Raw genomic sequence first — 22,513 nt, 5'->3', positions numbered from 1 at the left:
CGTAGTGGAGGCTTTTAACCATGGAATAGTAAACCAAAATCAAGCCGGTTATAGCGGAGGGGGTGGTTATAGAGGTCGAGGTGGTCCAGGTCGTCCAACAGAAAGAGGTGAAAGAAATAATGGTTGGGGAGGTCAACAAGAAACTGGTGAGAGACAGCCAGGAATCTTTGAGTGTTTCTTTTGTGGAGAGACCGGTCATATTAGATCAGATTGCGAGAAGTGGACAGCGACACAAAAATGCTACGCATGCCATGAAATGGGGCATCGCAGAGAAGAATGTTCTCATCGACAACCGTTAGGGCGTGGACAAAGAGGTTTAAACGAGTGGGGGTCGGGAAATGGGGCCACTCCCGACTCATAGATGATGGCCCACAAACTATCAGAAAAGAGGGGGGAAGTATTTCTTCCTCCAGGCGTGAGGATTCAAAGATAGGGTATGAGGAGAATGTCGATAGTTATAAAAAAGAGAGGCATACTTTGTCTTTGAAAACTGTGGATAGAGGTGGAGGGCGAAATATATATGTAGGACAGACGGGATCAGGATCTCGTGGGAGTAGATCGGTTTGGCCGGTGCAAGCGGGAGGAAGAGACGTGCGTTTCGTGAATGCGGAAACACAAACAGATGACAGGTCATCAGAGAGCTTGAGTAAGGCAAAGATGATTGTTATGTCCCAAGTTGCTGAGTTGAAAGAGAAAAATATTGAAGTAAACCAACTGTCATCGGTATCCAAGTACAAAATGCCAATTGAATTAAATGGTAAACCAGTGGAGACCGTGGTGGACACAGGCGCCGATGTGACAATCATCTCAGAAGAGCCAGGGGGGAAACATGTAAATGCAGACACCTTATCGCGGCCGCCTGTGCCGGATAGGGTATGCAGCCATTACGTGACGGGAGAAAAACTTGAAGATTTTCCATGCTTCAAAGTCAATTGCCATTCTTGTGTGAAGGCCCACGAAAACTGGGCAAGATTCACGGAGGAGGTGGATGAAGCAGTACCGTTGGGAGTTGGTATGCAATGTTTGTGGATCGCAGGAGGAGGTGGTAGCACCAAAATTAATTGGGATAAGGAGGATAACACCAAGATGGAAATAAATGGGTGCTCGTCTGAGGACGTATCCCTGGTGGAAATAAATAGGTGTTTGTCTGAGGACGTATTCATGGTGGTCTTAAAGGGTGTTCCGGAGGGATTTAAGTGTGGGTCGGAACCATCCAAGGTGAGTTTAACTTCTGATCGAGAAAGGCCTTTCTTGATCAGAGACTCACCGGTGCAGATATCTGATGGTGGTGGTTTTTCAGGGTCTGGAGAAAGTGGACCCACAATTTTAATTATTGGAGTCGCTGCGCGTTTCTCCGGGTGGTACAACATTAACAAAATAAATCAAACAGGCAATCCAGAATTGCAGGAGGTGGCTAAAGTGGAACTGTTGGAGGAGGAGGAGGCAATGGAAGCACATATTGAACCAGTAATGGCAGGGGAGGAGTATGAGATTTTAGGCGTTGATGCGAATGATACAGGTGGTCCAAGTTGTTGGGGGTTATCAATTGAAGATCTGGTGGTAGCTCAAGACAAAGATCCTGATCTGGAGACTCTTCCGAAATGGAGGAAGAGGAGGATGTTGATGTTGAGGAGGTTCAGCCAATGGAAGAGGAGGAGGAAAATGTTGAATATGTTGATGCGGAGGAGGTACAGCCAATGTAATAAGAGGAGGAGGAGGATGTCGATGGGGAGGAGGTACAGCCAATGGAAGAGGAGGAGGAAGGGGGTGGAACATTGTATGATATGAGAAAGGTCGCAGGAGGTATCCCGGCCACATGTATTTCATGTGTTGATTGAGGAGGCATTGAAGTGGTAATGGTGGACATGATACCGCACGCATGTATTTCTTGACATTGGGTGCCGGTCAATTACATTTACGGAAGAAAGACATGTAATTCATGTTGATGAGATTATCCCGGAGGAGGTCCACCATATTTTGTATATATATTTGTTTATTTTTAATCATTTTTTGTTTGAGAGTATGTTACCGCCTTACAAGATAAAGTAGGGGGGGTGTAGCATTCGCTATTTTGACGGCGGGAACCAGGCTCTGCGAGGTGGGAACCAGATGAGACGAGACGAGGATCTTTTCGGGGCCGTTTTGACTGTAAACCGGCTCGATTGCTGGCTCGGCGGACATACGGGCAGTTGCAGATTGGCTTCAACGAGGTAAAGACGCCATTTGTTTCTAAGAAGCTTATTTCAGAAATATACAGGTTGTAAGTCCCCTAACCAGTGGTAAAAGGTGGCCCTATACCTTACGATTCGACCATAATATTTCCGGAATCAAACGTCCTTGACCTATTTAGCACCAAATAATTATACAGATCCTGGGTGCGAAAGAACGGAATCCTCAACAAATTACTGTCCCAAACACCGTTTAAGTCCTTTGGCTCTGGTATTTTCTCACCGAGCGGCGTACAGAATTTTTCCTCGTGTTTTAATGTCTCCTGCTTATTGTCTTCTACTTGGATTTCACGTAACGTCCTCGTTTCTTATTTTAACAATCCTTAAGCCCGTTTAACTAATTCAGGTCGATTTCCCGACACGTGTGCACCCCTATCTCTTAAAAATGATCTCAATTCACGCACTGATTGCTTGTCAAAAGAACACGGATCAACGACTTCTTTGTTAGACGCCATTTGTTTACACTATGACTAATCAGGTCCAGAAAGGCCGAAAACCAAAAAGGCCGCATACCAAAAAGGCCGATTACCAAAAAGGCCTTACCAAAAAGGCCCCAAAGCTTACCAAAAAGGCCAAAAAATGAACCAAAAAAGCCTTAAAGCAATTATTGTTATTTAAGGTTTCAAATTGCGTTTACAAACAAATACACATAAATCAATATGGAATAAGTCATAAAACAGGTATGAAGTTTATTATTTTCTTTATTTGTTGTTTATGTTTAAATATACTTTTACGACATATACAGTCAGTGTACAGGCACAGTCACACAATTTATATAACAAAATATACAGTTACAAGTAAACATTTACAGACGATAAACAGTCACACTGACAAAATACAACATAATAACATAATAATATTGTTAAACATGTGAATGCTATTTTTTTATTAAATCAAAATTGAGTACGACATAAAACATGTATGAAGTTGTTTATTTTCTTTATTAGAAAATATACATAATTTCAATTAATTGAAAATGGAGTACGACATAAAACATGAATGAAGTTTTTTATTTTCTTTTTTACAAAATATACATAATTTCTATTAATTTCAATTACATAATAATATTTTTAACATATGAATTCTATTTTCTATTAAATCAAAATGGAGTAAAACCTTTAAGGACTTTTGTTATTTTCTTAATTACAAAAAATACATTTACAACAAAAACTACATAGAATATACAGTCAACGTGACAAAATACAAAATATTATAAACTACATCATAAAATATACATGTTCATTACTCCAGCACAACACCGTATTGTGGCCAGGAACTAGGCGGTGGTTCATTGTTTCGCCTCATACTTGTCACATAAATTAGAAATCGAAAGCGGTCGTTATCATAAGATACTATGCGAAAATAGAAAATGTAAGTTTTGCAACGGACATGCCATAGAAAACGAGTATACCTTTTTACTTGTTTGTCCGCTATATAGAAAAATTAGAAAGGAACATTTAAAACCATATTTTCAAAGGTGGCCAACGTTAAATAAATTTGACATTGTAATGCAGTCGGCTTATAAATTATAAACTTTGCTAAATATATTTTTAATGCTTATAAAATGCGTAATAATATATTCAATCAGTTATACTTTTCAATAATATCACATAGAATAAAGCATGTTTATTTATTTCGGTTTAAGTCTTCCGAATTTAATGTACCTATTTTAAAATGCGCCAGTAATTATCAATAGGTGTCAACAAGTGTCATCTTACACCATATGTGGGCTTTCTACTAATTCGTTATCAAAACAAATGCCGCAAACTGTGAATGACCATTGACACTTGGTTACCCGTTCTGATTTGCGAGTTTTTGTGTACATGCAAATTCTTTCAACTTCTTATATTTTAAACATTGCAAAAACAGTTTAAGAGGAAATTAATAATACATGTATATAATAATATAGTATGTACTTAATTATATACATTATATATATTAAATATTTGTCTTTTAACAGTCATTAATCCATATGCGTATATCTTATTTAATTTATTTTATTGTTTTACATAGTAATTAAGAATAACGTTGTACTCCATATATTGTGTGTGTAACTTTTTTGACGACATTTACCATGTTATACGATAGGAGGTCATACCACAACACTAACAAATGTCAACACACAATAAATTAACACTCGTGAAGAAATACCGGTACGCATAATTTACACGATTTAAAAACACTATAATTTTTATATATTTCAAACGCCAAATAAAGTCCGGTATAATGTCCAATATTATGAATAAAAAAAGAAACTATTATAGACAACTTTGACACATAAACGTGTTATATATTCTCAATAATTCTGGATCTCTACTTCGGAATAATAATTTTGCTCATCGGAAGTAGACGAAAAAGTAACGACAACTCTTGTGTATACTTTTCAAGGGAGAGAAATCATGTTACCGAAAGGGACTATACTCAGACCATGCAGAATCTCCCACAAACCGGTATCATCATCTAGGCTTATTGATAAGTATTTGTTTTGAAAGAAATGTAAACTCATGTGTCCAGTCGTGTATGATGCGTTTGCTTCGCCGTCTCTACACGCAGTTAAGTGACAGTCATTCAGCCAACAGACAATATATCTATTACGTGTCAGCATCATGCTGAGCAGACTGCGTAGCCAGGTACAGGAACATGTGACACGGGTAAAGTCAATGTCTTGGATGGAGGGAAGTACAGGAGGAAGCTCTGTGCACTGGGTTGGATCGGCAATATCTAGAATAATGCAGACCGGAAATTCCAATGTGCCCACACTGGCAGAATCTGAAAAAATAATGAAGTTTTTGCAATGCTTATACATAGTAAATGTGGTTGCATTTGTTCAATATTGAATACTAAAAACAAAAACAATGTTTTAGTTTCAAAACGCATCCCGTCATAATACATATAAATCAGAAGTATTATTTTAGTGCTGTTTAGCTAAAAAAATGCAATACTATAAGTTTTATATTTTCAAATGGTTCACTTAAATTATTTCCAACTTGCAACACGTTTACAATACGTTTGTATGAGTGTTTTATTCATACTATGTTGTGTCCCACATTTCTAGTCATATGCATGCTGGTATAAATGAATCTTTAAAATCAATATATAATCCACAATGAATATGCCGTAGGGTGTAAACTAACAATGGCAATGTTCTATCAACTATTGGAAATATATACTATTTAGATACACTTCCCTTATCTACATGCATAAATAAATGACAACCCAGACAGCTTGTATTACCAAACACCTCGCATCGGTTATCTCCCGTACAGAGTATACCGTTCCTATTGCCATACAAATCAAAATTACTGCAACGAGATAAGTTTGTTATAATTAAATGCCAACAATTGAACATATCTACAAACTGCAATAAGGTTGCAAATCTGCTAATTTGCTTTAACAATGCTTCGTTCTGTAGGGTAAAAGACAAGTGTTTGCAAACGTTTTGCTAGCTCACTTTAATATTTAACCCATTTATGCCTAGTGGACTCTACCATCCTTCTAAATTGGATTAATTTATTTCCAAAATTAGGGATGTCTAGTATATTTTTTTCTATATTTAGAATACTTTTTACAGAAATGTCTTTAAGCAAACAGCGCAGAACTAGATGAGACGCCGCGTCATGCGGCGTCTCATCATGGTCTACGCTGTTTGTCAAGGCCTTTTTTCTAGACGCTAGGCATAAATGGGTTAATGTCGATTACAATTATTTGTATGTTTCAATTATTTTTTGCTGAAGTGAAGTAGACTTTATAGCTAACGTATTGGTTTAAACATTGTGGATCTTTATAATTATAATGTAATTGTGCAATTTCATTTTGACGGGAAACTACTCGAGAGTTTCCGGCATAACACTATTTTTCTTGAAACATGTATTATGGCCTCTGAGCTAGGTTTTAAGAAATAGTATTAAGCGCAGATATTAGTTTGTTAAGAATAGTCATTAAGTAAAGAAAACCATATTTGCAATTATCAAAACATGAAAAATAAAAACAACCAAGTAGTTACACGTTTAACGCGTAGGATATCACGATACATCGACATGCACTGTTTGACAACAAGCGCATTTTCTAGTTTTCGGACACAGAATATAAAAATGAATGAATTATATAAATGCGTGAGCGAAATAACACAAACGAGGGAGACTCATACTGAAAATGCGAAACATTATCGCTAGAAAACGAAGAATTTGATTTCAAATTAAAACTGTACATTGTTTATTTAAATTAGTTTTAAAATCACGTCGGAACTTTTTCGATTTTAATGCCGAGTATAAAGAATATGACATGTCAATTTACAAAAATCCCGACACGTTTTCAAACATATTAGTTTTTGTCAAAATACAACATAAACGGTGCAATTTGAGAAGACTGACAGCAATTAAACTTAATTAAATTAGGCCTAATGCTTGCATTGTTCCTATGACACTTAGAGCTGTTTAGCTCTTACTTCTCAAAATGTTCTGATTAAGTGTAATGAAGAGTGGCGGTCAAGTTTTTCTAGTTTTTCAACAATCCGGAACAAGTTGCGAACTCAGCTGTCATAAGAACGTATGTTCTGACCGAATGTCATGTAATTTGAAAAACAAATCGGCTTGATCATTGATAACTTATCACTACAGTCATATGAGGGGAAATGCTCAACCTTCAGTCGGTTATTCGTGTTAAAGATCCGGAAATATTTAAACTAAGCTAAGATATCATTAGAAGATATGTTCTGACAGAGTTTAATAAAGACTTAACATAAGGTATGGCCACAAGAGCGTTACCACGCTTTCACTAAGTTAATTTAAGGGAAGCTGCCCGCCCCTTAATGAATTCATTTCTAAGGTCACCGGAACACTCTGTTTTTATTAAGCCGATACATCATAACACAAAATGTTCTAATCAAGCTTCATAATAATTGGACTAAAATGCGACTTCTATAGTGTTGAGGCGGTTTCACTATAGCCATACTATGAAAACTGCCAAACCACTGTGCTGTCATTTTTCCTTACGAGCCGCCCACATTAAATAAATATTCGAGCAATTATTAAAACAATGTCTTGACCAGGTGTTATAAAGATTGCGCTAAAATAAGGCGTCTATAGCGTAAAACTGTTTCAATCAAATATGCATTTGGGAACTAATTATATTTCCCCTGCTTTTCAACGCACCAGAAAGATGTTCTCAATCCGTCTAGCTATCATAACATCTCATTATCAGAGCAAATTTCATGACGATGACGGTGTTATTACGAATATGACCCTAGAGTGTTAAAAAAGGTTTCGTAATGGCTATATAAGGAAAACTTCCTAGCCACATGGAGGCCGTTTTTTCTGAACGGATTGAACTATTTTTTTTTATCTCAGCTGAGAAATTATTTAAACAAATAATATTACCAACTTGCGTGAAGATTCGACTAAACTTGTACCATAGATCGTTAAACCGGTTTCCTAACAGCCATATAAAGAAAACTACCCGCCCATTGGCGGCCAAGATTTTCAACGGACCAGAGTCATTTTAGAACTCGGCAAAGGTATCATAACACCAAATGTGTTTACCAAGTGTCATGAATGCAGTCAAAATGTCTGTACTAGAGTTTTAGCGCACGTTCATTATATCCGTAAAATACAACTGCCCTATTCACCGGCTGGCACGTTTATCAACGAATCGAAACAATTTTCAATCTTAGCCGAGGTATCATTAGAAGTTATTCTGATTGCTTTTCATGAATATTGGACTTAACATTTGAAATCTAGACCATAGATAATGTTTTATTATAGCCATGAAAGGAAGACTGGCGGCCATGTTTTTCAACGGACCAGGGGGCCGTTTCTGGTACAATGCGTAACTTTACGGACGAAAATTTGCGTACGTATAAAGTTACGTATGTTTTTCTAAATGCGTAAGTGCGTTTCTATAAACCGAGCGTAGGGTAAAACTTAGTTGCTATGCTAGAATAATCTCTAAACATGTCTTGTGATTGCGCGGACCTTATAGAGAACATTTGAAGAAATTCATTAAGTTGATTTCATTTGCTTTCTCTAACAAACTTTCGGTAGACTAAATATTTATACATTTATCCTTAAGGTCAGAATACACTAAATAGTTTCCCTATATAATTCAATGTGAAAGCGACAACTTTAGGCCAAAATAAATGCAACATTTTGCACATAGAGACCCCCATAACCATACCTTTTCTTAAAGGACATTCTAAGCGGAATCGATTTATGCAATAAAAAAGATAAGCCATGTACAAAGCAAGAAAAAACTTGACACAAATAAAAATCGACTGTTTTTGCAACTTTTTTTCGGCCGTTTCTTAGTGGAATGTGACCTTTGTCAGTGCGATGGTTTACTATAGTCTTCAAGTTTATCATATTTCAGGGATTCAGTAGTGAACACCTATTCATGCCCTACCATTATCTCCGAAAGATAACACCCGAATAATAGATAAAAGTGTAAAACATGCCTTCCTGTCAACTATAGTACTTTTTTAGAAAGTACAGCCCTTCATGAAACGGTTATTTACTGTAATGTAACCTATAAGAAGTACCTTATAAAGAACACAGTTCTTTCCCTTGTTTGCGAAATTGCGACGAGAAAGCAAGGTCAATTGTAAACAAAGTGCAGTCTCTGGATTCTTTTAAAATTAAGTGTGGCCATTCTTTGTTGTGCTGGATATGCCCTTTGTTAAAACAGAAGAGATGATTCTTACTGAAAAAAATCTGATACGAAAGGTTAGTCAGATAGATCTATATTTCTAACTGGAATTGATGGAGCAATCTGGAAAACATGGATGGATAATACTGAAAAGACAGGCATGTGTATTGCAGCTTAAACATCTGAATTTACAGAATCATAATCAAGGAGTTTCCTAACAGGAATTCAATTAGCTGGAAGGGTATCTTTGATTATGTTTAGTGCGTCACTGAATTACAAATTGAATGTCCTATCATGAGAAGAACATCAGCAATGTCCTCTGTAAAGAAGGTAGTATTTTTATAATTTCATTTACTTATTTATAATTTGGAATGTACAGTACAGTATGGTTTTAGAAGTACATTTGTATTAACAAAGGTCTCTGTAACTTGTATTTACTTGTCGCATTTCTAGATAGTTTTATAACAATCAACATCATGTTTTTACCATGTTTATATTTATACTTGTGTGCTAAATATTAAAAAAAAAACAACCGATTTTTACTCATAAATTCATTTAAAATGAAAATCTTTTTTTCCGTGATAAATTAGCGACAACATTGTCCATGAATGCTTCATTTCATTTGAGACAATTGACATTTGCATTAATCATCAAGTATGCTGCTACACATATTATAATTTTTTGTTCAATATTTAAAAAATGCATGGATTGCTAAAATAAAAACCAGTTGTGGTTAGTTCTAAAAACAAAATGTGAGAAATTGGGATCTATCCTGGGTCATTGGTATGGGGTCAATGGCAGGGTTCATATTTTCCCGCAACATCAATCGGTCTGGATTTAAATGGGGAAAAAGTGTCCGAAAAATTATATCCGAAATAATTACAAATTACGTTTAAATAAATTAAATTGATTTTGCCATTCATGAAGGTGGTATAATAAATGTGCAAGTTAAATTCCCTTATGCATTTTTTTAAACGGAACATAAGTTTTCTCATTTTGATAATTTGCTATTTCATTGTTGTTTCGTGTGCTGTTTTATCTGACTTTTTTCATCGTTGTCAATATTATCACGAGTGCGAAGAACGAGTGATTTGAATCCATGCATCTAAACTTCCGGTCGTGGGTTATTCAACAACGATTTCCCTTCAACAACAAACACTAAAGTAAACGAATTATTTCGATTCAAACACGATTTTTACTAAAGATTTATACAATGTATATTATTTTTCTTGTGTACTATTTTATGTGAAGTTCCGCCCATAAAAATAACTTTCGGCTGTTCTGTCGATCATCCGCACATTTCATTCATTTATTGCCGGATTATTACGCTGGTGGAAAATGTATCGAAGTAACTGATAACGATTTAATCGTGGACGAGCACACATTTAGGACCGATAAGTGTGCTAGATATAAGCCAGTGAAATTATCGATTGATATTGACACGGGAAAACCGTTATTCACGCATGACTAATACACAACCGCGCGAATCTTCGCTGCTTGGGGTCAGGGGTTTGTCGGCTGACGTGCAATAAACTGGTCCTGACCGGTTTAGAGACACCATATCGAGATAAGAATGTAATTAGGGTGTGTTAACATCTGCACCGTGTAATCAATTTAATGACATGGGAATTTTAGCTAACAGAATCGGACCGACCGTGCGGGATTTTCAATCGGTCTTTCATGACCCCAATCGGTCTAGGACCGACAAAACCGAAAAAATATGATCCCTGGTCATTGGTATGACACACGGGCAATTACATAACCTGAATCACTTTACATGCTTTACCAACATGACTGAACTATTTGTGAAAAAGGTCAGTCACTCATAATATAATTATACATAATGCCATTCACTAATTGAAACTAATGCATCAATTTAAATTCATGAAACAGTTCTACACGTCTGACTAAATGCACATATGAACAAAACACAGGGAGAAAGCGAACCATTTTTAAATGTTCCTATTTTCAGGAAATTATATTTTACTTGAATCATAGTGTACTGTAGGTTGAATCATGTCATGATGACACAATTTATTCTTGCAAGGTCCTAATACTTATGCTATTAAAATGATGTGTCCATATACTTGGAATTAAATTTCTGCAACAAGTTCTAAAAAAGGCTGTAAAAATTGTGCTATTCAATTGTTTTTCATGTGTTTTGGAAAGATACATAATTATGAGAATATGTTAAATCTGTTTTTTTCAGTTCAAATCTATTAGTTTTTTTTCAATTAATTTTTGAACACAGACACTGCTACCATACTTGTCCGCAAGAAGCTTTATTTTGCGCAAAACAAACAACTTCTTTTGAATTTATATTGTCTTATAAGTTATGTTTTTGACAAATAAATTAATGTTAATATTATGTGTAAATATGGTGTTCATTGTGAAGAAACAAAAAATGGACTTGTTTAAATCATTTGATTGCAATGTAAGTAAATGCTTTACCCAACACAAAAATTGTCTATTGCATATCTTATTTATTTATTTGTTCAAGTAAATGCATTTAAAACATTAAAAAATACATTTACTTATAATAATGAAGACAGTATATCTTATTATAATCTTTCCGAACAAAAAATTGTATAAAATAAATGAATGTTAAAAAAAGAGAAAATTTGCAGCATTGCTTTTCACATAGAACTTTAAATGGTATAAATGGACATTACTGTATGTACAAAAACTCAGTATAGAGTTTAAAGAAATGTGTTCAAAGATATTTGAAAATAAACTTGATTGTTGATAGTTTTTTGTCAATGTGTGTGATAACCTATAAAGAAAAAAGGTTCTAATTTAAAATAACTTTTTATGACATAACAATTTTTATAAATGCATTTAATGTGTCCATATGGTTTATAGGAAACAAAAAAATAATCTTAAAATTAGTAATTCAATATTTTAGACAGTAAAGATTAACAATTACCTTGATTAAAATTTGACACCTTTTTCATGGAAACTGCATTTATAATAATAAAATAAAATATTTTGAATGTTGATGATACCATATATAAAACAAAATTAAATGATTTTATATTGTCTCCATGGTTTGTGTTCTAAATTTCCTTTGTAAAAAAACTAAAAACTAAGAAAAAAGAAGGTAAATCATACAGAAACAACACAGCTTTGCCATTAATATGATATCAATATTGATTACAGATGAAATCTGATAATAAAAAATAAAACTGTATGCATTTTACATGTGTAACTTACCAAAAACAAATCTCATTGGTTTAAATGTCCTAGTGTTTTTACAGGTTTCGTATAAAATGACATATTTAGTACATTTAAATACATGTTTTCAGTAAATTTACTTCAACAGTCAAAACATTTCAAACCTTCTTTAAAATTAGCCATTATGAATATTCAGATAACTTAAGTTTAAGTTGTTATTATTCTGTAGGATTTTTAAAAAAGTAATTACCGGTGAAAGTATTTGGGGAATGTATTAGATAATTAAAAGTAATATTAATTAACTGTTTGTGGATAAATTTTTCAACAATAACCATTGCCGAGTTAGCCAAGTGTGTGAGCCTTGACCTTTACTTCCAGATAATAATTGCAGCGCCTAAACAACTGGAGCTCGACTGGTCATTGTTGGCCCGATACTTCTTTAAAGTACCTGAGGTACTCTTAAGTACACAACAATGCACCCTGGGTACGAACAATACTAAATACATGTGCACTAAAATGCACTTGGCCAATATTAAGACTTTACCAGAGATTTACTCTGCCTAAAATCTGTCATAAAACGCACTTCTGAATACCAAACACAATCCTCTTTGAACAAAACCTAACTCAGTATGCTTTTTTGAGTATGAGTTTCTATAATAATTAATATCATCGCTGAGGCCCTTTCACAGAATATAAACATAAAAATAAAAATTTGAAAATAGAGTCAACAACGGCAGATTTAGCAGAACAGAACAGAACAGAACAGACAGTTTATTAAGACTTATACATAAGTACATCGTCTTTAATGCATATAATTATAAATAAAGTAATGTCACGTATCCTTATACTATAGTAGGTAACCAAATCAATATAATGATGTATATATGTTAGTAAGTTAAATGACATTTCAGAACTAAATTCAATGAAATGACATTTCTAAACAAAATAAGAACAGAGATAAACAAAGATTTTGACAAGGAGAAACATAATAATGTTAAAGGCAGTATGGACAATGTATTACAAATACTATCAGTGACTGCAAAGTGATACATACACTTCTTTGAAGAAAGTCAAACTATAATTCAGTGGTATTATTTAAAAGAGCATTTCGTACAGATTATGCTTCCTTAACATATTTACACACGTTTAATATTTCAAATTTACAAGTTGATGTTAATTAACTATGGAACTTAACAACCGATGGATTCACGAAATAAAATTGTTTAATGAATTTTTGCCGTAGAAAACGGTAACATGAACAAACACAAATAAAATGGAATTCATCCTCTATATCCCGTTGATTACAACAAAGGCAATAACGTTCTTTACGGGGGATATTGTTGCGTGAGTATCTTCCTGTCTGAATTCTCAATGGATGGGCGGAAGCCCTTAATTTCACAGAGTATAAACGTAGACTCTTGGGTAATAAATCTAAATAGTTTTCATATTCAATAGTAGTTTTAAACATTCTATACATATCTAGAGTAGAAACTCTATTCATATCACCAAACCATTCTTGCTTAAAGGTGTCAATAATTCTGCATTTAAATTCACAAACAAAAGCATGACTATTAGTTATATTTGCTGCTTCAAAAACATAGGAAAATCCGTAATCGTTTAACAATTGTTTAACATTTGCAACCCAATTGTTGCATCCCTTATTACAATCATTTAATGCTTGAATATACACAGTTTGTATAATATTTTTACTGTTAATAATTTTTAACCAATTCTTAACAATGCGTACGTATCTATTTACATATAATGGATATCTGCCTAGCTCACCATAAACTGTAGCGTTACATGTGCTTATTTTCACATTTAACAATCTCTTGCAAAATTTTAAATAAATGCGTTCGATCTCTTTTGATTTATTGAAACCCCATATTTCAGAGGCATAACAACTAATAGATCCAACAAAAGAATCAAACAACTGGCAAAATAATTTAGGTTTAAATCATACTGCTTACATTTATAGAGTAAAATATTCATAGCCTTAAGGGCTTTTCCAACCAAATGTTCTTTATTTAAAGTGAAACTACCAGTGTAATTTAAAACAGTGCCGAGATAATTAAAATGATCTACGATTTCTATATCTTGGCCATTATATGTCCATTTTTCATCATTTCGAATTTTACCCCTTTTACGAAAAACCATTATTTTTGTTTTTGAAGTATTCACACTAAGCCCCCATGTATTACAATAGACATATAGGCTATCTAAGTGGTTCTGTACTTCTTTTGGTGATTTACCTAGAATAGCCATGTCATCCGCAAATAATAATAAAATTAAGGTTATGTCGTCTATATTTAGGCCAGACAATGTGCTATCTTGCAAAAATAGTTCAAAATCTTCTACAAACAGTGAAAAAATAATCGGGGACATTATCTCCCCTTGTCTTAGACCGACAGCATAACTAAAGTATTCAGAATATGATGTACACGACTTGACACAAGATTTAACATTTTCATACATATTCTTAATTATTCTCAAAAGTTTACCTTGTACACCAGATTTATACATTTTTAACCATAATGCATTGCGATATATACTATCAAAACATTTGAGCAAATCAACATAAATAACATACAAACTTTTGTTTTCATTTAAATAATGCTGCACAACAGACAACAAGATATAAATAGCATCAACAGTTGAACATCCTTTTCTGAATCCAAATTGGGCATCAGAAATTTAAGCATTGTCTTCACAAAACGATCGATACGTTTGTTTAAAATGGTTGTAAACAACTGAGAAAAACAACAAGTGTTATCCCTCTAACATCATCAACAGAGCCTTTTATATGAAGAGGTATGATAACTCCTTCTGTCCACTGATCGGGGAAAAAGCCAGAAACTAAAATACTATTAAACATGTCACATAAATGATTTGATAAAATATCCAAACTTTCAAGAAAATATTCATTTAAAATAAAGTCACTACCAGCCGCTTTATTACGTTTTAAGCGTTTAACTGCATTCCTAACTTCATATAATGTTATCGGCTGATCTAGTTCTGGAAAAGTACAATTTTCCTCTTTAAAATTATTATTTGAACAAATTTCTCCAGCTTCGGCATTATTAGTATGATTAATATTATTACTCAAATTTTCAAAATAATCCTTGAATGAATGTATTGAAATTTTATTGCCATTTATTTTGTTTTTAGATTTAAAATATTTCCAAAATTCCTTCGGCTTTTTTCTTTTTTAATTTTCAACTTCTATCATTTTTGGTTTAAATGCTTTTTTTTTTCTTTTTGTTAATTAATTGCTTATAAATACTTTTCTTTTCACACAACTTTTTCCTATTTATATCAGACTTAATACAATTAAAACATCGTAAAGCGTCATGGTATTGATTTCGAACAATTATACACTCGTTGTCAAACCAATCAGCGTGTTTTATACAACTGTCAACAAAGAACGTGGGTTTATTTCTGTAAACACGAGATTTTAAAAACAACGGATCCGCAACGTTCCGGATTGTACTAGTACATTTTTCTACAGCTACGTTAATTGAAAGTTAACTTGTACAATCAATATTTTCAACAATTTCTGTCAATACGGGAAGTCGAGAAATAATTCCTGAACGAAATTAATCTCGAAATGTATTGTTCCATTGATATTTAACATCAGTGAAAGCATCATAACAAGGCGAATAATTATAACAATACAATGAAAACTGCAATGGTGCATGATCGCCCCATTCGTTAAAATCACAAACAGTAATGTTTGCTAACAATGGAAAATTGCTTTCTGTAGTCAACAGATAATCAATCACTGAAGAACCGTTATTTGAGAAAAATGTGGGTTTACAACTATCGCATAGTCTACCATTGATAATACGTAATGTAGAGGATTTACACAGATCAAGTAATTCAATGCCATGACTATTTTGTATTTTATCTATTGAGGCCCTGGCAAAGGTTTGGTCTGGTGAATAATCGACATCATCATGTTCGGTATTAATTGTATCGTGTACAATAAAATCAATTTTATTACCGATTCTACTATTCAAATCGCCTGTTATAAAAACATTTCCAATCTCAATAATATGTGATATCATTTTCTAAAATATCAACAAGATCAACATTAATTGTATTGTAGACTGGTGAGTCCTCTCCCCATATATAGCTTCCACATATGTAAATATCACGGGCCTTATTAAAAAACGCATGATTTAATTTGATCAAAATAATTGTGTCATAATGATTACGTATAATTTCAATTCCATTTTTTAAATGATCTTTTATATAAATAGCAATACCACCGCTACACCGTCGAGCGTTTCTATGTTGAAATTTTCTAAAGAAATTAAAAGATAGATAGCCGTCAAGCGTAATGTTATTAGAGAGCTTTGTCCATGTTTCAAACCAAAAACAGATATCAAATGAACTAAAAATATTTGTAAACTCTGAACTAGATCTTTTCAAATCAGTTAAACCATGAATGTTCCACGATAAAACCGACACCTCACCGCCATCGTGCCCCTATGCTCTTACCGCGGTTCCATTTAGCCAAAGTATTCCTGGGTCGTTTTAGTATATTTTCTGTACCCAGAGTATATTGTAGTATACTAAAGAGTACCCAGGGAACTTTCAAGTAGTATCAGAACCGACAAAGACCAATCTAAACAAATAAGTATCAGAGCAGACAAAGACCAATCTAACTCGAATGAGAGAATCTGTCGACTGGTTGTATTCAACAGTCTCTACAGTAAAGTATATTTTAGAAGTTTTGACAAAATGATAAATGCATGATATTCTTTCCAAAGAAATGGATCTTCTGCTTAAACTGTAAATGTGCCAATCAGCAATAAAGTAAGAACCATATACTCATGTATTAGAAGCGATGTTGGCATATCAATCAATATTAGCACAGATTACTGTATAATTGCCATTCATGGACACAGCAGTATTATATCAATGCAACTGTTAACAAACACGTAAATTATACAATGCTTATACATAATTCTTTACAAAAAAGTAAACTTTTACCCATGTTTACACACAGGCAGCAGTATCATAAATCTGCCCCCCCGGGACCTACCCCCCCCCCGAGTTTACCCCAGGGGTTTCAGGTTGTTAAATGTACACCTATTGTATATGGTTTGACTTTTCAACAACGAATGTTGACAAAAACACACAGTTTGAATTAAATTAACCCTCGTATAGGTATTATATTTACACAAGGTATGAAACGCACTATATGGCTATTGCTGAAAGATTGTGGAACACTGCACGTGACCTTTTTCACTAAAAACACACATGTTCCCATTCAGTTGCCGACAGAATGCAACTGGATTCGTTAAAAGACAGTAAAAGCAACGTGATTACACAACTAACCGATCTCCTGCTCGGCTAATAACTTTAATATTCAATTAAATTTGACTTTCTCGCTATATGTCACTCGGTGTTCCATCTACACATGTACACCATTTTAATTTTATAACGCGTCATCTGGTTGGTTGTTCTCATTGTGTTGGCCAATGATATGGCGTTTTAGAAACGAGCATTCGATCGACAAAATATGACAGCAAAACACAGACGTACGAGGACACACTCTGGACGTTGTGATCACCAGGGACACTGTGGATACGGTATCCAACGTAGTTGTTACCGATCCTGGACTTTCAGTCGGCTCAGGAAACATTTCTAAAGACCATTATGCCGTCATCTTTAATGCAAGAGCATCAAAACCAGCTCCGGTAAGAAAAACTGTTACCTTTCGGAAACTACGAGCGATCAATATTGAAACATTTAAACAGGATATCACAGAGACAGAAATACAATTTGAAAATATACATGACCCTAAAACCCTTGTCCAAACATATGATACTAAACTTTCATCTTTGGTAGACATACATGCTCCACTAAGAACACAATCTATAACCCTGCGGCCGACTTGCCCGTGGAACAAAGATGAGCTTCATGACGCTAAACATATCAAACGAAATTTGGAAAGAAAATGGCTAAAATCGAGACTCACTATTGATCATCAAATCTAAAGAAACCTCTGCGCCAAAATGAACAAAATGTTGTAAAAAGCACGCATAGAATTTTATTCAGATAAAGTAACATCCTGTGGCCGTGATCAAAAGAGCATGCACAAAATCACAAAACACTTACTAGATGCCCCATCTGAAAAAGCTCTCCTGTCTGGCAAAACATCCGATGAGTTAGCACAAGATTTCAATAATCTTTTCATAAATAAAGTTGAAGGTATCAGAAAAGATATCTCTGAACATTCCCCTTTCTCAAGCAAATTCAAAACAGAGTAATGATAGTAACCCAATAGCAGAAACATGCAGTTTGACACATTTCCGTCCGACAACTGTGGAAGAAGTTCAAATAATCATTATGCAATCCCCAAATAAATCTTGCGAGCTTGACCCTATTCCAACTTGGCTCCTGAAAGAATGCAAAACTGAACTGCTACCAATACTGCTAAAAATCATCAATCTTTCGATGGAAACAGCAAGTGTGCCAAGATCCTATAAAACATCACGTATAAGACCTTTATTAAAAACAGCCCACCTTAGATAAAGAAACACTACAAAACTATCGCCCGGTTTCGAATCTGCCATATGTTTCAAATTATTGGAGAAAGTTGTCAGCAAAAGAAAAGATGAGCATTTGACAGTAAACAATTTAAATGAAGAAAACCAGTCTGCATACAGGAAGTTTCACTCAACAGAAACAGCTTTATTAAGAGTTCAAAACGATGTCCTACAATCATTAGATAAGAAAAAGGTCACTGTCTTTGTTATGCTGGATCTCTCTGCCGCTTTCGACATCATCGACCACATAACCCTTTTAAACCGCCTCGAACAACAGTTTGGCTTTGCTGAAAAAACACTACAGTGGGTAGCTTCCTACCTATCTGACCGCGTCCAAACGGCGAGCGTCCAAACACGATATCATCTCGTGGACGAATTTAAATATGCTAAAATTTAACACCGACAAAAACCGAGGTCATAGTATTTCCAAGTCCAAACATTGCCAAGTACGTAGATGGATGAACTATTCAAGTAGGGGACTCGACAATTAAACCATTGCAATACGTTCGAAATCTCGGTGCTTGGTTTGATTCAAGAATGAATATGGAACAACCTATTAATGCTATAAGTAGATCATGTTTCGGTCAGATTAGGTCACATCAGGCAATATCTTACATCAAATGCCACAAAATACTTGGTCAATTCACTTGTCACGTCTCGGCTAGACTATTGCAATGCACTGCTGTACGGAACACACACATCAGCTATCAAGAAACTACAAAATGTTAAAAACACTGCGGCGCGTGTTATTACAAGAACATCCCTCTATAGTCACATAACACCGATCCTAAAAGAATTACACTGGCTCCCAGTAAAAAAAAGAATCCACTTCAAAATACTTACCAATGCGTTCAAAGCCTTAAATGGACAATCGCCTGTATATCTGAAAAACCTACTTGAAGTCTACGAACCAATGCGAAACTTAAGATCAAAGAACGAAGCGACTTCATTAGTGATTCCAACGAAGATTAAATCCGTATCATACGAGGAGCGAAGTTTCATTACGCTGCTCCCAAACTCTGGAACTAACTTCCGTCAAACATTCGAGGTTCTTTAACACTGAATTCGTTCAAAAAGGCACTGAAAACTCACCTCTTCCTCCAATCTTATCCAATATAAGCAGTGGTTTATTTTAATTCATTATATAAAATCTCGATCATCATGAACTTGAATTAACCCATTTAAAGGAAGCATAATTATTCCTTTGATGGTTTGTGGACTCGTGGTAATGGTATCCTGACGTTACCCTTGTCTCAATCAGCATGAACTTGAATGTACCCTTTTAAAGGAAGCATAATTATTCCTTTGGGGGTTTGTGGACTCGTGGTAATGGTTTCCTGACGTTACCATTGTCTCTGTCTCTGTTTTGTCTCTGGTTTGTCTTGCCGATCTTTCAAATCTATGGTTACTGTGCATGTTTTTTGTTGTTTTACGTAGTACTTATTGTTTAAGCATTAGATTTTATTGTTTCATTGTCTTATAGATACACATAGGCTAGTTTTATAGTGTCGTGTTGATCTTTCTAATCTAAGGTTAATGTGCATGTTTTTACGTAGTACTTATAGTATACTAGAGTAGTTTTATAGTATAATTGAGTAGTTTTGATCGATTTCTTTTGAAACAGTGTTGCACAATGTATTCGTATCTGCGATACGTCAAATGTTCTTATGTAAAGCGCCTTTGAACGTGCACTCTTGCATGAAAATGGCGCTATATAAATCCGGTATAATAATAATAATAATTAGTTAAGCTTGGACTTAAAAGGTGACTTCTAAAAGGTTAAAAATGTTTTATCATAGCCATATAAGGCAATTGCCCCGCCCCTATTGGCATTGTTTTTTCCTCTGGCAAATAAAATTTTGCAATACGGGAACCATGTCTACAGTGGTTTAAAAACGGCTGGACGAAATATAAATACACCGTTATCAACTTCATTTTGCAAACACCTAAAGTTAATGGAATACATTTGCAAAAATCTAAAGTTCATAACAGAAATGCTTCTTGTAGTTTGTGCTGATATCTTAAGACTAAAGAATAAATCCTTGAATCGTCTGAAATCGGTGCTAAAATTTCACGCTGCGTGCCGCATAACCGTGTACATACATTCGGTACACTTCTCATATTTGGCAAATGAAACATGCGTATTCAATAAATTTATTCTAATGAATTTCACTTTATCATAAGCAGCATAAAAAACTGTATTTTATGCGCTTATCAAAATTCTAAAGATGTTATATATATATATATATATATATATATATTATTTTTTTTATTTAAAGCTGAACCGGTGTGCTTAAATTCATAAACGTTTATTTATTTTTTTTGATCCCACAAATTCATGCGATCTCGCACCAAGTATCATAACAACACATATTCCGAACAAGTGTCATTAACATTTGACTTAAATTGTGATATATAAATTGTAAACATGGTTTTCATATAATCATATACCTAAAACTGCACCGAGGCACAATTGTTATGTACAAACAGAATGCTTTTCAAACTGAACAGAAATGTAATTAAAACTAATGTTTTGACAAAGTTTCATAAAGATTGAACATACATGCGACTTGTATAATGTAAATTTAACTGTTCTTTTATGTTTACAGAGTGGTCTAGTGACCTGAGAAGACCTAGGTTTGGATTCGGCCGATACAGCATTGTGACAAATGAGAGTGCTCAGGTAAGAGAAACACACACAAATATACCGGAGGCGTTTTCAATTTTTGTTAATTTATTTTCGTAATCTTATTTTAAGAGAAATGTTCGTTTATCACAATCAAAAACTATATATATTTTAGGTCTACAAATAGTATGGTTAACATGTACTAAAATAGTGCAGTAAATACTGTGGAGGCATTCGACTAAGCCGGTCATTACATTGGGAAACTTTAATTTTATATTCAAAGAAATTGCTTTCATAAAAATTACCAAACAATAGGAAAACTAATCCGAAACAAAATGTTATTTTAATTCGAGTAAGAGGATTCTTAATAAAAGTTAATGTAATTTGTATTTTACTGACTACTAATGGAATAAAATAATATTATAATGATGCTTGAAATATTTTATTTGAGCGATTTTTCTGGTTTAAAACTATAATTGTACGAATCAAAAAGCGCCAGTCTGTCAAATATAAAAAAAGGAAAAACCACATCACTGCGTGAAACTAATCGGCTTGTTTCTCTAACGATTTTACTGAATGACGGCATGTTCACATATGTTTATAAATCAATATTTTGTAAGCTGTGTGCTGTTAAAAATAATTAAATTTCACGTTTTCTGTTTGATATATCATATTTCATGGACTGCCTGAACAAGTTTGTAATACGCTAATTCCATAAAATCGGGAAACATTTTATCGGAATGTGATTAATACAAAAATATAGCATTACCTTTTTGCCTTATACATTAATGGAAACACATTAAACAAAAGTACCTTTTTGATATTTACCTTTTACCAATATGCAACGTCCAGTAAGCCGAACAATTTTCAGCTCCAGGCACGAATGAAGGTCAAATGTAATCTGAGATGCGCACTCGTCGTTTGCAAGTGATGTTCGTCGGTTTTCAAACGGTTTCATGTCATCGATGTCAACTTCCAACACAATCGCATTAGCCGCGTTATTTTCCCAAATCTTATGGAGATCAATGATATTGTTCCTATCGAAGTAGAAGTGACTGAGTTTAAGGGAAATGTCGGAATATCCGTTTGCATAAGCTTCTCTATATCCTTCGAGTATGATTCTATTAAACATTCGGTGACAGTCTGGCTGCTCGCGTGTATTTAAATCATCGCGTTCATTCATCATGTTTGATAGCTTTTCCGCACACGATACATCTAGTCCACACAGGAATATAAACACCTGTGATATGTCGAGATAGGCTTTCGGGTGACGGTTAAGGTAGATA

General features: G+C 34.2%; 1 protein-coding gene across 1 annotated transcript in view; it reads right to left on the bottom strand.

Moving 5' to 3' along the window:
• Positions 1-3,381: 3,381 nt before the first annotated feature.
• The window catches only part of LOC127866944 (uncharacterized), a 20,626-nt gene continuing 1,494 nt past the window's right edge, over positions 3,382-22,513 (bottom strand). Inside the window, exons 1-2 of the mRNA XM_052407814.1 lie at positions 22,056-22,513; positions 3,382-4,997 (exon numbers count right to left, since the gene is read on the bottom strand). The exon at positions 22,056-22,513 is cut by the window's right edge and continues 1,494 nt beyond it. Of these exons, the coding sequence (XP_052263774.1) occupies positions 4,612-4,997; positions 22,056-22,513 (844 nt within the window). The 3' untranslated portion in view covers positions 3,382-4,611. The remainder of the gene's footprint in view (positions 4,998-22,055) is intronic.

Source organism: Dreissena polymorpha, chromosome 2 (genome assembly GCF_020536995.1).
Source record: "Dreissena polymorpha isolate Duluth1 chromosome 2, UMN_Dpol_1.0, whole genome shotgun sequence".
NCBI classification, from domain to species: domain Eukaryota; kingdom Metazoa; phylum Mollusca; class Bivalvia; order Myida; family Dreissenidae; genus Dreissena; species Dreissena polymorpha.
This window is presented reverse-complemented; position numbering and strand designations above follow the sequence as displayed.